The sequence below is a fragment of the Nematostella vectensis genome, chromosome 8 (assembly GCF_932526225.1).
Source record: "Nematostella vectensis chromosome 8, jaNemVect1.1, whole genome shotgun sequence".
Classification (NCBI taxonomy): domain Eukaryota; kingdom Metazoa; phylum Cnidaria; class Anthozoa; order Actiniaria; family Edwardsiidae; genus Nematostella; species Nematostella vectensis.
The window spans coordinates 14,454,452-14,469,974 of record NC_064041.1 but is presented as its reverse complement, the minus strand read 5'-3'; the positions used below and the strand labels follow the sequence as shown (position 1 = coordinate 14,469,974).

General features: G+C 41.8%; 2 protein-coding genes across 3 annotated transcripts; both read right to left on the bottom strand.

Moving 5' to 3' along the window:
- Positions 1–2,322: 2,322 nt before the first annotated feature.
- On the bottom strand, positions 2,323–5,998 carry LOC116617207 (EGF-like repeat and discoidin I-like domain-containing protein 3). The gene is made up of 6 exons (XM_032379686.2): positions 5,791–5,998; positions 4,558–4,876; positions 3,990–4,136; positions 3,805–3,921; positions 3,266–3,555; positions 2,323–2,633 (listed from the first exon to the last, which is right to left on the bottom strand). The coding sequence occupies exons 2-6, from the start codon at positions 4,874–4,876 to the stop codon at positions 2,490–2,492; spliced, it is 1,017 nt and encodes a 338-aa protein (XP_032235577.2). The 5' UTR covers positions 5,791–5,998; the 3' UTR covers positions 2,323–2,489.
- Positions 5,999–6,736: 738 nt separating this feature from the next.
- Positions 6,737–13,953, bottom strand: LOC5510501. 2 transcript variants are annotated; one of them, XM_048731781.1, is made up of 10 exons: positions 13,840–13,953; positions 12,891–13,207; positions 12,624–12,744; positions 12,158–12,325; positions 10,344–10,390; positions 9,678–9,724; positions 8,401–8,504; positions 8,199–8,261; positions 7,958–8,062; positions 6,737–7,684 (listed from the first exon to the last, which is right to left on the bottom strand). In XM_048731781.1, the coding sequence occupies exons 2-9, from the start codon at positions 13,203–13,205 to the stop codon at positions 7,980–7,982; spliced, it is 948 nt and encodes a 315-aa protein (XP_048587738.1). In that variant the 5' UTR covers positions 13,206–13,207; positions 13,840–13,953; the 3' UTR covers positions 6,737–7,684; positions 7,958–7,979. The 2 variants fall into 2 exon arrangements, with proteins under 2 accessions (XP_048587738.1, XP_032235575.2); XM_032379684.2 differs by having other exon boundaries at positions 6,737–8,062; positions 13,840–13,951.
- Positions 13,954–15,523: the final 1,570 nt, after the last annotated feature.

The following is a 15,523-nucleotide window of genomic DNA, read 5'->3' as shown; positions in this document are numbered from 1 at the left end:
TTGCACTAGACTCCTTGGTAGTACAGGTAATTTACAAACTTGATCTAAAGCAGTGTTCTGTGAGTGGATAATCGACCACCCAGGCTTTTGGATATTTTATTCATAGTATTTTGGAATTTCTAGATAGTAGAGAGAACTTTGCTCGATTTTTCTTTGCAAAATTCTTAGAAGGTTTCGATTTAGTTGACCACACTGTGTTAATAAGAGAGCTAAACATCCTAGATGTAGATAGCCATCTTGTTCAATGGATATGGGCCTTTTTAACAGCTAGACCTCAAAGTTGATATTTGTGATACAGTATCTTCTAGAGTGTTTTCAAATGGAGGTATTTCTCAGAGCACAAGGCTGGCACCTTTGCTTTTTACAATCTTAGTCAACCGACTTGTGGCTAGCCGGCCCTGCAGGGTGAAATACGCGGATGATACCAGACAGTGTATGAAATCATACTGCGTTTCTTTCCTAGTTACAGTATGTCGGTGATGACATTGCCCACTTGTTCGGAGAGTGGTATGCGGCTACCCCCCCCCCTCCCCCCCAAAAAATGCAGGGAGCTTGTAACCAACTTTTTGCAAAATCTGACGTCCCCTACTGGCAACCTTTATTTGGCACCGCTATTGAGACGGTTATGGGTGTTTATGTCAGTCAGGACCTAGGCTGGAACACGTACATTAAATATATTTTGAAGAGGGCCTATTAAGCATCTCTAATCCCCCAGACTCCTTAGAAAGGCAGGAGTCATACATGGAGATCTCTTCTGTATATACTGTGCCATTATTAGATCCATATTGGAGTATGCGTCGCCTGTGTGGTCAGACCTGCCTAATATCTGTCAGAAATTGTAGAGCCTGTACAGAAGAGAGCCTTGCGCGTTATCCTGCCGGACCTTAGCTATCGGTAAACCCTGCGTGCTGCAGAGCTCAAGCTTCTATCTGACCGCAGAGACGACGCATGCATATGTCGCTCCTATCAGTTACCTTATAAGGAGCGACATTGTGCAGTATGGCTACAATTTAATGTGAAGAATGCATAGATCACTGCTCAATTTACCAATGTACTAAATTACCATATTATTGTTAACTATTGTCATGTATGTAAATTGTAATATTAGTGTTCTGACTCTCTCTATAATATTTTACTGTATGCTACAAGGACGAAAAAAAAAAAACTCTATTATTATTGTTGTCATTATTAGTTTTGGGTTTTGTTGGAACCGACTCGTCAATGGCGATCTTGCGAATCCCATAATCATTCGTACCTGGCGGCTTTCATGACGAGCACCTTGATAGATGGGATCTTATAACCCCCGAATAGATAAAATTTTTGCACGCTTATTATAGTTTTGGGTTTTAAGATTGGGGAGTGTTAGTTTTGGGTTGTTAGTTACGGGTAGGGTGTTTAGGGGTATATAGTTTGGGGGCAGGACCCAAAGGAGGTGTATCCCAGGACTTACATCTACCCATAACTCATCATAGTCCGTAAGCAGGAGAGCAGTTGGGATAGAATACTATCCCAAGTGCAATCATGCGCAACGGCCATTATTTAAACTAGTAGAACAATGACCATCAAGCTAGTTCGTTACTACCACGCGGTCAGCGGACGTCTGCGGATCAGAATGGTAATTATAAGGGTATGTATCTGTTTGCGCGCTGGCACATTAACACGTCCCTCCCCAACCCCTTATTTAATGGTAGACCTTCTGTCTTCTAGCCTGCGGACTTACATCTACCCATAACTCATCATAGTCCGTAAGCAGGAGAGCAGTTGGGATAGAATACAATACACCAGCGACGCAAGCGTGTAAAGGATATTTTTCATTCAAAGTTTCAGCGAAGAGTGCGTGGCGACATGACGGAAAAATGCGCAATTCGAGATAGATAAAGAATACATTTTTCTATGGCCATCGGTTTCTTGGGAAACCAAGAATGATTTTTAAAACACGGATAACGTGAGGCCAAAATCCACATACCCAGATTTGGGTTTTCTAAGATTTTTTTATCCTTTATGAACATCCTTGCGCTATGTATGGGCTCAGGGACGAAAGCTCAAGTTTCAATGACCTTTTACAACATGTCGCATCAATTTAATAAAATTCCCATTTGATATTTTGGTTTATATTACTCCTTAGTACTTATAGAAATTTTCCGCCTTATTAGATGTGTGTGTTTTAGCGCATGTCTGGAAGTATGTTCTATTTTTAGTGTTATTTCATCTGATCAACAGTTCGATTCTCCCAGATTGTCGTTATTACTTATATTGCTCGATCAGAATTTCACTTTTTGCCTTTTGTTTGATAATAGGCTGATTAATATAGCAATATCATTATCACGATAAGGTTTTTTTATTTTTATTTATATATATTGATAATTGCCTTGCTTAGTTCTCCTCGTAAAGCCTCTCTGGACTAGTCACGCTAGGCTCGTCACGTACGTCACGCTAGTCTCGTCACGCTAGAGGCTTTTTTTCCCCCCTTCATCCTCAGTCAACACTTACTATGAAGTATAGCCGTAGACTTCGACCCTTAGGGCTTTCCAAGAACGGTAAGTCGTGGGAACGAATCTAAGAAAACGGCACGAAAAAGGCTCGGTGATGAATCGCTTTTCCTTCGTTGAATCATCGGTATTTCCTTTAAAAACCTAAAAATATATACATAAGAAATTAGAAACTACTTTTTAGCGCTGTCATGGGTTACCTGTGCTTTTGTACCGCTGGGATATTGGACCCTAAAGGTCGGTTCTCACTTGGACGTAAACGCAAGCGCAAGAGAACCCAACTGCTTGGTTTCTTGCGTTTGCGCTTGTGTTTGACCGATTCTCACTTGTGTTGCCCTTCATTTTGCGCTTACGTATGCGCTTGCGGCCTAGTGAGGACCAACCTTTAGGGTGTGTTCTGTACGTTTCTTGTACGTTTATATCATCCAACAATTCATTATTGAAACAAATTGCTTATTTGACTTGGGCTTGCGACGTTCAGACCATGCAGTTTCTTTGTTGGCTGACTTTGTTTGATTTCAACCACAAATCTATCGGGATTGATGTGTTTGGGTGTGTTTCTGGATTTTCTTCATGGATTATGTATGCGCCTCATGCAGGTGCGCGGTGGCGGATTCATGAAGGGGAGTCCATTAAGGGGGAGGGGGGAGGTAGATTAAAAACTATACGTTTTATTTATTGGTGCCCTCCCCCCTCTTCGGTTTATGTGTCTCCCCTTGAGACAAGCTGGATGCGCCCCTGGCTCGCCTCGAGTCACTGATGATTTGCGCTTGTACCTCTTGATAAGTAGTCCAGTTCATGCCATCCATCGAGTGCTTTAGCTTGTACTTCGTTGTCCATTCGCCAGAATGTTGCCCACCTTGGGTCTCCACAGCACAGATCACGTGACTCGGACCCAGGTCTATCTGTAGGTAGTCACCAGGGTCAGTTGTCGTGGCCGGAGCCCAGTACCCCGAGGTGTTATCGATTCGCGCCTTGAATGGATCGCAGCTTGAATACGCAGAAGAAGATGTGAAGCTATTGTTTGGTATACTGCTTTGCAGTCCTCTTGAATGGCTTCCACAACCTTTGCAAAATCAAACGGATAAAGAGATTTCGCCAAGAACTCAATTTGAGCTTATTTAATATGACTTCAAACACACACAAGTGCGATGTAGCAACTTTTCGCAAAAAAAAGGAGGACGGTTAATTTCATGTGTGTATTTGGATAGAAAAAGTTTCTAAATGGATCTAGCGAACTATTTACAGAGCTAATGATGCCGATTTGAGCTTAATTGATCCGTGGTCAGTGGATTACTACTCTAGACCTACTTACCTTTCTCGCAGTTATTTCCGTTAAACCCTTCAAGACATTCGCATGTGTAATTGCCATTTCCCAGGTACTGACATGTGCCATTATTTTTACATTGGTCTTCTTGACAGCTTTCAATCACTACAACAGAAATAAGAGTGTCACTAAGTTTTCAAGCTTTCTTTTAAGGGAGTACGTCTTTTGCTTACAACCAGTAGACATGTTACAGAAGACTTGAATCTCTGCTCCCGATTGCTCATGCCTCAACCAGTGCAGCCCGCTGATGGCACTGCTTGATGTATTTCTGATCTCGTTGCATGACAGCGCCGGTAGGTTTGGGGATGAGCCAATCACCGCTAATAAAACCACCAACATATTTCAATCAGTTAGAAAATCCCCAAATCAAGCATTTTGCTTATCAGGAAACTCAGCTATATATTGGAAAGACGGTATTCCATGGTCTGTGCGGGAGAAGTCGGCAAGTATATCTTTCTGTTCAAGGAGTATCATTAGATTTACCTTTAGACAAGTATTTGCGATAGTCAACGGTTTAAGGAACTAGAAAGCTAGTTCAGTGTTTTCACGTTGACGGCGTTTCAGCTGATTTCTTGTTCTTTTAAACAAATATTATAGCCTTTTTAGCGCTTACATAATGTCTATAGATCATTAAACTATTTTTTTAGGTGGGAAATATAGAAATGCATTAAGCTTATCAATTACCAAATCTGGGGTAAAACTGATGTATTATTTTACTTAATTAAAAGTTACAAGATATACCTTTGTAAGGATTATCAAAGTACATAGCGTTATCATCGTTACCAACATCTCGGGGTCTTTGCTCTATCGTTCTGTTGTTAACGACACACTTCCTTTCTCTTATGAAGTAGTTTAGACTCTGGCACTGAATCGATGCCCGACAGTGCTGCCAGCAACTGTTTAAGTCCATATTTGAAAAGGAAATGACGTCATAGCCAATCAGCGACATGCCTGGCGAGGAGGTGTGGCACTGTGAACCGCTGACACTAGATCTTCGTATTATCAGGAGCAAAAGAAAGAGAAAGGCTGGAACCAATGGGCGATCGAAGGAAGATGACATCTGTACAGAAAGAAAATTAGCATGTCACAGTGTACAATTCTTATAAAACGTCCTTGTAAGCCATACCTTAATGATTAATTTGTTGAAAGACAAATTTTATGAAGGAATATTGAAATAACAATCTCAAAACAAGATATCATATAAATTTATCTAATCTAAAATGTTGCAAAAGCTTCATCCCAAATCGGTCGTTAAAGACTAGGGTATTTTTTGCTAGTCCAAGTTACTTTCGGCTAGTGTGACTTCGTAATCTGGTTCGTTCCCTATTTTTCAGAGTTCAATACCAATTGAACTCAATACTAATTCAGTTCAATACCAAAGAGACCATGTTGTGAATCTGGTGATAATGGTTATATATGGCAATGTAAATATTAGGCCTTGCTATACTCACTGAAGACACTTCCATTAAAACATTGTGAACAAAACGTAAAGTATGTTTCAGTATTTCCAAATTCTTCAGTATGAGTTCTACCAAATCCCTTGGGTTATCAAAGGGGTGCACTTCCTTGCCCATCCCGTGTTATATGTTAAAGTGTAGAAAACGAAGTCAGCTCTCTCTCCTTTCCCTTTTTCCTTCACTTTGTTCGTATCCAGGGCAGCACCAATTGTGCTGTCATTTGTGTAGACTCATCTTTTTTTAGCAATATTGATCGATCTTTTGTCTTAGATTACGTATAGAAAATATTTTAAAAGTATAACGTCCAAGCATTTGCAATCTATTTCGACAGAAGCGTGAAAAAAAAAGAAAATTATATTGCAGTAGGAAAAATCGAAACGAACTTTACTGTTGGTCGCTATTGTAATTTACTTTAAATTATTCTAAACGAAATAAACTTAAAACAAAAATACACAGAAACATAGAAGACGAAAATACTACATTCAATTTAGATGTTCTAATGCCAATCAAAACTCACCTCAAATAAGCGACGTACGATTTTTATATTGAAGCCCAGGAGAAAAGGCTGTTGGCAGGTGACACTAACTTCTTTAAAAATACACAACAAATTCGTCAGAAATGATATATAGGAAGTAATTGTAATTGTCTCAATAAAAAATGGGGAAGTTTTCGATTGCTGCAATCAAAGAACATAAGAACATTTAAAAAAACCGACAGAATCGTTGAGTAAGTGATTGTTTTTAGTATTTACTCAGGATGCAGCGACAATAACTGTCAATTTTCTAAAGAGATTCAATTGATGGAAGATTTGTGTTTAATTAAAAATAACAAAAAGAAGTGCGTCACATAAAAGCACCGTCATTACTTTTTTTATTATAGTGTTCATTAAATACACCAAGGGAGGGGGAGGGAGAAAAGAAAATGAGGGGGGTCTCCTAAAATTTTTAACCACCAAAAGGCTCCAAAAAAGTCCTCTAAGGGGGGGGGGGGGGGGGGCACTGACTTTTTTTAGGAGCCGTACTTTTATATTTTACGGATATGATCTAGCTTGTAGCACAAATAATTTTATACTTTTGTCTTTATAAACCATAATATAGATACTTCCAGATTTCATGATATAACAGCGGGATTTACCGATACAGTTTATTATTGGAATTAACTTCTAAATAGTGGTGAAGCATGCAAATCCACAAAAACGATATACGTACAATGTTTTATATGTTGGACAATATCCCTTTTTACACCAAAAAATATTGTTAACCAAAACGAATATATATTAAAATCAATGTATACTCCTTTACTAGCGCCCTTGGGGGCGGACCACATGACTTTTTAGGGGGTGGGGGTGGGGAAGTTTCGGGAACTACAATGGCTCATAATAGTGCCGCAAATGGGTTGAAACTCACAAGGATGTAAATAACAACTCCACAAACAGAGGAGAAAAGTGTGAAGGTATTTTGTTATATTTTTCGTCCCATTTTTTTAATTGTAACGCACCATATCTTTACAGTAACTATGAATGCAACACGTACAATGTAACATAAGCTTTGGGAACCTGTGCTTGTGTATACACTATAAAATCGCTATTTTAGTGACACTTTAATTCTATCTGCTCGATTCTATAATAACAGTCGGGAAAGGTTTATAGTGTTTACAAGCAAGAAAAAACCTACAATTCCAACATAAAAGATTGGCTTGCCCTATCGAAACAAACGTAGAATACTTTGAACTCACAAGAGGTTAAAAATTTACCGTGATATTTTAGCAAATCGAGAGCTGTCGATTAATACCACTAAAATTACGATTCTATAGTGCACAGTACAGAGACAACAGAAAATATCCAATACCGACAATAAGGCTTAATTTAGTGCCTTTTCTCAACAAATATAGAATACTTTGAGCTCAATAGGTCGACAATTTGTTATCTGAATAAATTAAGAACTTTCGGGCATTTAGTCCGCTAAGGACCTTTCCCGACTGTCGGGCATAAGCTACTGCGATAAAATTATGACATTACTAGTATACAAGCAAAGCCTGACTAATAATAACTTTGGGTGCCTTTCACCTAAAAATGTTACATTGATTTATCTCAGGTCAATTTTTTTTACTTTATGCGAGTATATTAGCTAAGGCAAAACACAAGATTTCCCGCGAATAACGAGAGTATCATTTCATGAGAAATCACACCCCTCGTTCAGGTGCGTCATGTGCGGGTGTTGCTAGCGGAATTTGTGTCACTGTAAAATATATTATCATAGTTTTTTTTTACATTAGTCTGTCTATATTGAGGATAACATCCAATGCAATGGACGCAGTAAACAGCTTCAATTCAAATTAAAATAACTTCATTGTAGAAAAGGTGTGTTGTTTTCCCTGCGACGACGGCCGACAAGGAGAACATTTTTAGCGTTCTATTTTAGAAAACAAAAAAAAAGAGATCAAATCAATTCCTAATGCTAGCCTGTACTACTCTTTTGAGAATAAAAGGAAATAAAAGGCCGAGGGGCACTGAGGCCGAGACGCTTTGAAGCTGATCAAGATCAAGTAGATCTTGCCTGCGTAGCGGCGCTAAAGGGAGGGGAAGGGGTCCGTGGGCGAGAAAAGCGGCCGGGGGGGGGGGGGGGGACTAAGGGGAGAAGTCACTTTTAATTCCTTTCAATGATTCTCTTGCCTTGCTTCTATACCCATAATTTTGTCCCGTTGTTTTTATCGGACCCAAAGATGTCCTTGTTTATTTTTGTAGAGTCCAGTAGATGACAGTCCAGGATAGCCATAAAGGATACGTTCAGCTGAAAGACAACACGAACAGTTAACACGGACAGGTCTTACCAATAACACATACTCGTATTGGAAGGGGAGAGACGAGCAAGCAAGCAAGCAAGCAAGCAAGACAGACAGACATCTAGGCAAGATTGTTGTACTTACAGTGATATCTTGATGACAGCCATAAGCCCCCTCCACATTCCCCGTCATCATGACAATCAAACACTGAAAACAAAAAGAAATACGAATAGAAAAGGTAATAAGACGTGCCTATCAGGTGCTTCGGTGGGGCATCTTGTTATCAGGATCCTTTTGAAGCCTCTGCTTATAACCATAATTTCATTCAGGTGTTAACGGTAATTACCTCTGTGCGAGCCTGTGCTTTGAATTTTGTACCCCAGGGACACGCCTTTACAGTTGGACTCCCACACATACGGGTATTTGTGCGACACAATTATCCTGGTGCAGCTAGAAAAAAAGTGTCATTTTGAAAAAGAGCAATGAACCAAGAGGGCGTGTTGCGTGTACATCTATCACTGCTTTGCGCCAAACGCAATATTGTTAGACTACCTGTAGGCTTTGATAGTTTTTTCCGGCACGAAAACCCTGAAAACACGGAGTTCGCATAACCCGGCCGCCATCTTTGGATAATGCGCAGGCGATGGCGCACAGGTAGGCTACAATATTGTGCTCCAGATGGTGGCCATCGTATGCGAGTTTGAGCGCGGAAGAAGGCTTTGGCTAGTCGGATTTTATCATAAATAATAATATGTTAACCAACTATCTTGACTTCGGAGAAACGATCTTGAAAATTGGAGATCGTTTCTCGTAGAAACCTGATATCGTTCTGAATATCGTAAAAGCGTTCTGCATAATCCGTCAAACGATAATTTTCGTTCATAGCCCGAACGCTTTTTCTCTAGTGTACGTTTTCCCTTGCCGGGTCACATATGTTTCCAGCGTTTTTCTTACCAAATTACCGCATTTTTAAAGCTTTTAACCAAGTAGTTTAGCTTCAGATTTTGCGTAAAACGAGCAGAACTTCCAATATTGCTGTAAGCAAACTTGACTTGCCGAATTTTAATTGAACAACCGCAGAATCCCATGTTTGGCAAACGACCCATTGAAAGCTGTAAATTTTCAGCTTTGCGCATCCCCTAGAGAGGTGCACAATGTGATTTATATTGTTATTAAACAGATGGGTCTCATTTTTGCATACGGTTATCCTCTAACATACCAGGAATGATGACACAGCGTTTCATAAACGAAAAAACTAAGATATTTTCAGAATCTCATTTTACAAGCGATTTTGTATAAATAACAATAAAAACAAAGTTGTCTGTTTTTATTGATATTTATGATATTTCTATGAAACAAAATAAAACCAATTTAACAACTTTTGTCCCGTCGCTAATGCTTCTCTGCGAATGACCATATGTAGCGTTGAATTTACTGTTTACTGTTGCATGGTACTAAATGTTTTTTTTGTGTTTTCATATAAAAACAACAACAACCTCCATAACAATTTTAAAAGCAGAAACATCAAAATAACAGCAAAAATAACAATGACAACAACAACACTAATAGCAACAGTAAAAGTTACAGTTTAACAACAACAATAATAAAAATAAAGCATCTTACCTCGTTCCTGAGCAAGAGGAATCAAAATTCCAATATCCGGATGGTATCTAAGGGAAAAAGAATACCATCTGATAAAACAGTGGGGAGAGCGAGTACGCACTATATATACTGCAAGGGGGTAAGATGGTATCTAAGAGAACAAGAATACTATCTGTTAATACAGTGGGGAGAGCGAGTACGCACTATATATACTGCAAGTGGGTAAGATGGTATCTAAGAGAACAAGAATACTATATGTTAATACAGTAAAGTGGGGAGAGCGAGTACGCACTATATATACTGCAAAGGGGGTAAGATGGTATCTAAGAGAACTAGAATACTATATGTTAATACAGTGGGGAGAGCGAGTACGCACTATATATACTGCAAGTGGGTAAGATGGTATCTAAGAGAACTAAATACTATCTGTTAATACAGTGGGGAGAGCGAGAATGTACTATATATACTGTTCGATATTTTTTTTAATTCGAGGCTAGTTCGCTTGGTTCGTTTTACTCTGGGATATCGCTGTATCTTTAGCTAAGGATTTCTTGCTCGATTTTGTTTTTCTAGTTACTAGATATTTTTTTGTGTATATTCGATGTTGAACGTGTCAGATAACAACTAATGAACGGCTTTTTGTTTGGTGCTTGGTGGTCTCTTGTTCAGAAGGATGAGTGTACTTACGCGAAAAAACCCGGTGTATCGAAAGTCGTAGTCGACTCGGAAAGAACCTGTGGAGTGTCGATAAGGTTTTAGGTAAGGGTAGCAATGCCGGGTAACAATGGTAACGGGTAAAAATGCCTTTGAGTCATGAATATTGAAACCACCCCATTGTTTTCATGCAAAAGATAGCTTTTTGGACTGAAATCTTGTGGCTTTCAAAATTCTGGTTAAGAGAGGATGGGGGGGGCATGCTCAAAAAAGGATAGGGGGGCATGCTCAACAAAGGATGGGGGGGCATGCTCAACAAAGGATGGGGGGCGCATGCTCAACAGAGAATGGGGGGCGCATGCTCAACAGAGGATGCGGGGGGGCATGCTCAACAGAGGATGCGGGGGCGCATGCTCAACAGAGGATGGGGGGCGCATGCTCAACAGAGGATGCGGGGGGGGCATGCTCAACATAGGATGGGGGGGGCATGCTCAACATAGGATGGGGGGCGCATGCTCAACAGAGGATGGGGGGGCATGCTCAACAGAGGATGGGGGGCGCATGCTCAACATAGGATGGGGGGGCATGCTCAACAGAGGATGGGGGGGCATGCTCAACAGAGGATAGGGGGGCATGCTCAACAAAGGATGGGGGGGCATGCTCAACATAGGATGGGGGGGCATGCTCAACAGAGGATGGGGGCACATGCTCAACAAAGGATGGGGGGGGCATGCTCAACAGAGGATGGGGGGGCATGCTCAACAAAGGATAGGGGGGCATGCTCAACAGAGGATGGGGGGGCATGCTCAACAGAGGATGGGGGCACATGCTCAACAAAGGATGGGGGGCGCATGCTCAACAGAGGATGGGGGGCGCATGCTCAACAGAGGATGGGGGGCGCATGCTCAACAGAGGATGGGGGCACATGCTCAACAAAGGATGGGGGGCGCATGCTCAACAGAGGATGGGGGGCGCATGCTCAACAGAGGATGGGGGGGCATGCTCAACAGAGGATGGGGGGGGGCATGCTCAACAGAGGATGGGGGGGCATGTTCAACATAGGATGGGGGGGCATGCTCAACAAAGGATGGGGGGGCATGCTTAACATAGGATGGGGGGGCATGCTCAACAGAGGATAGGGGGCATGCTCAACAAAGGATGGGGGGGCATGCTCAACATAGGATGGGGGGGGCATGCTCAACATAGGATGGGGGGGCATGCTCAACAGAGGATGGGGGGGGGCATGCTCAACAGAGGATGGGGGCGCATGCTCAACAAAGGATGGGGGGGGGCATGCTCAACAGAGGATGGGGGTCATGCTCAACAGAGGATGGGGGGGCATGCTCAACAGAGGATGGGGGGGCATGCTCAACATAGGATGGGGGCATGCTCAACATAGGATGGGGGGGCATGCTCAACATAGGATGGGGGGCATGCTCAACAGAGGATGGGGGGGCATGCTCAACAGAGGATGGGGGGGGCATGCTCAACAGAGGTTGGGGGGGCATGCTCAACATAGGATGGGGGGGCATGCTCAACAGAGGATGGGGGGCATGCTCAACAGAGGATGGGGGGGCATGCTCAACAGAGGATGGGGGGGGGCATGCTCAACATAGGATGGGGGGCATGCTCAACAGAGGATGGGGAGGCATGCTCAACATAGGATGGGGGGCATGCTCAACAGAGGATGGGGGGCATGCTCAACAGAGGATGGGGGGGGGCATGCTCAACAGAGGATGGGGGGGCATGCTCAACAGAGGATGGGGGGGGGGCATACTCCCATGTATCCAACCCCTTCTTTTCGCGTTGTTTTACTTACAAACATAAGGAAGCAAATCAAATTTCACCTTCTGTTTCGGCAAGTTGGTGGATGTCCGCATCAGATAATTTTCTCGCTGTGATGGTGGCATTAGTGAACGGAACACAGAGCTGTTCGTGCATGCAGTTGTGCTTTGACCGCTGCAGATGGTTGTTGTCGGTTGAGCTGATGCCTACCACGAGCGTCCACCCTCCACCTGTAACAAACCGTTCAAGTGTGTTTCTCCTGAATTAAAAGGGTGGGGTGGGGGTTGAGGCAAGCCTTGTCAAGCAGAAGGGGTCCGCGGAAAAAAAAGTGATGTATCAGTTACCCCTTTATTTCCGGTAGCCCCATCCTAATAAATAATTGCGATTATCTGTTCAATGTGTAATTATGAATGTTTTCTTGAATTTTCTATAATTTCTTTGGCGATTGATTAAGCATGACCATTGATTTATCATCGTCACAGCTGACAAAAAGCTAAAACTTTAGGCACGAGCGTACGCAAACCTTACCAAAGTCTTCCATGTCACAATAGACCGCGAGCCTTCGGCCAGAAGCAAGTGTCACTCGGTAATACCCATTCGGGGCAGACGCGCGCGCGGCCTTTAGATCTGCGCACGTCTGGACTCGTCTCTTCAAAAAAGAAAAATATTAATATTCCATTTCATGTCTAGGCTAATGCATCAAACGTAGTTGCGTAGGGTCGTTTATGAAGATTTCACTTTATTTATCAGGTTGGTTGAAACCGATATAATATGTGAAATATCAAAAAGCCTTACTTTATTGTAGGGTTCCATGTTTTCCATGTATTGAACTCCCCGACTTCCCGGTCCGAAGTCCGCACGATGTGTGTGCCGGTCCGCGTTTTTCAGCATACACATCCTGTCTGTTTTACGGAAGGCGATACTAAGGCAGAAGAACTCCGACTGACACCGTGACATGCAATCCACGACATCCCACGCCTCGCTCTCGCGAATTGTGTGACCTTTCACCTCATAACCATATATGGAATACGATGACTCACATTGCTGACCGCTGACTAATCGCAGGAGTAGTAACCATGGAAACAATGAGAAGTTGCCAATGACCATCATCCCTGGGCAAAGATAAAAAAAGAACAACAATGCGTGGAGTACGTGTGAGAAAATTGACGCAAATGTCAATACATCTTCTTTGACCCCTATGAAAGTAAATGGAACGAAATGGCAGTATATTATTTGTACCTCGCTTTCCCTACATCCCTATGCTCGAAGACCCTACGCTCTTTGTGGGCGCCCCCAAAGGTCCCGAAAGTGTACAGGAAAAAAATAAGACTCAATAATTTTCAAAGTCCTTCTCAATTAACCTAAGCTGGTCACAAAGGAGTTAGGAGAGAAAGTCGTGGCCTTATCTTTCGTAAAAAAATCCTTAAATGTTCGTTTTGGTGGCTCCCCTTTTGTTGGCAGTTATGATTTTAATGAAGGCGATATATCAATGCCTGTGTGTGCCTCAAAAAATAAAACTCCACATTATTAGATAGCAATATCACATACACTGAGACATCTTGGTGGTCAAGATTCTTTTCTCGGTGATTCAGGGAAGGGATATAAAGGACGCCGTGAATACATTTTCCGAAGGTTTTGAAATATTACTTTCTCTACAGAGCTCCGACATTTTGCAAACTTCTCTTGTGAAAACACCTGCCGTCAAATGTGGATGTATTAGAGTGATATGCTCTATATTGCTTACCGTAAATGATGATTCTTTAAAAACTTTTTTCCCGGCCAAAATGAGCACATTTTTCATCACTTCAACGCAAACTCTCTTTAATGTATCATCTAATAAATGTTGTTTGAATATTTACTAAGAAATTATTTATATGCTGGGCTGATGCCATTCATTAAATACAAGAATGATTGATATTTTATTTACACATGTTATCGACAAAAAAATAAATTGTCTGCTTAACTGGCTTATATCCAAGCAAGTGGGATAAATGCGCTTTCTTGCGAGACTCCTCGATTAAATGCGCTATGTCATGTCTCCCGTGCCAACAGCGCCAGGATTGCCTCCATTGCTTCCAAAGCTCTGTTCGGTACCAAATCTCTTTAAGTGGTTGTGATGGTGTGCCCCACTTCTTGGCCAATATTATAGTTTCACGCAGCCTTTTAAAGTCCGACAACTACGTTTATGTTCTGCTTGGAAGTCGCGCACTTTACAACAGCTCCGAAGTCAATGATGGGTTGGACTAGCGAGTTGTAATAGACAAATAGTTTGTGTTTGTGGCGTATTTTGTGTTTATTGGGCCCAAAGATTCCCTTGAGTGTTTTTGTACAAACCAGTAGATCCCGGGTAGCCATAAAGGACGCGTTCAGCTGAAAGATAGAAATGGTCGTAGTTAGGGGTGTGGGGGAGGGGAGATTCGCCAGCTAGCCTGCGTAGCGGCCCAAGGGAAGGGAAGTGGGAGACTCACATTGCTGACCGCTGACCAGTCGAAATAGTTGTAGCCATGGTAACAGCAAAAATCCCTCCCTCCCCCCCCATCAGAGCTTACACAATTCATTTATATTACTAATATTACTTCTTTTATTGAGTATACTTCAACAAAGGACTTTTTTTAATGTGTTGAATGTATTCAACTAATTTTGTGCTGCAGTCTTAATATTAACTATTGGTCGGGGTCCCTTTTAGATATTGGAGCGATATGGAGCCCCTGCTTTTGGCATCAGCTTTAAACTGTTATTCTATTGGCATTATGGAGGGAGGGTGGATCAATAGGCAGGCAACTCAAAAAATGCAAAATCGAAAAAAAAAATAGCTGGGCTACATTCTAGGGCCATCTGGTAAATTGCAATAAAATACACGAGTACCTCTCCCCACGGAGGAAAGAACGACGCACGATCCCGTATGTTATTGACTCGCAATCATATCCGTCAATGGCTGGGATGTCCTTTCCACTTCTATCCAGTTTTTTCTCGGATTTTTGGATTGTGCTTACAGTGTATCAGTGTGCTTGTACTAAAAAGCATCTTTCACTGTTTTAGCATCTTTCACTTCCATTATCGTTTACTAACTGTAGGCCATAAGAAGTGCAAGTAAAAAAGAAGTAAAGAAAAGTTTTCAAAAAACAGAACACTTGACCTAGGCTCGAACTCGGACAGGTTAAAAAAAAAACTAAAAAGACCATGCATCCAGACATGCACTGAATCACCGTATTGCAGCTAAAGCTTTACGGTTAGGTATATATTTTGACGGTTTATGTTTTGACGTATAACTAATTGCAAAAAGAAAAGACAAAATGTGAATGACGAAGTTTCGAATCCTTTAACAACTCTGTACAAATGATTACGCTCGTGGTCTGTCACGGTGACAATGTACTCATGAATATTACCCCTTATATCGCTTATTTATTCTGCTGCAATTTGAAGATGCG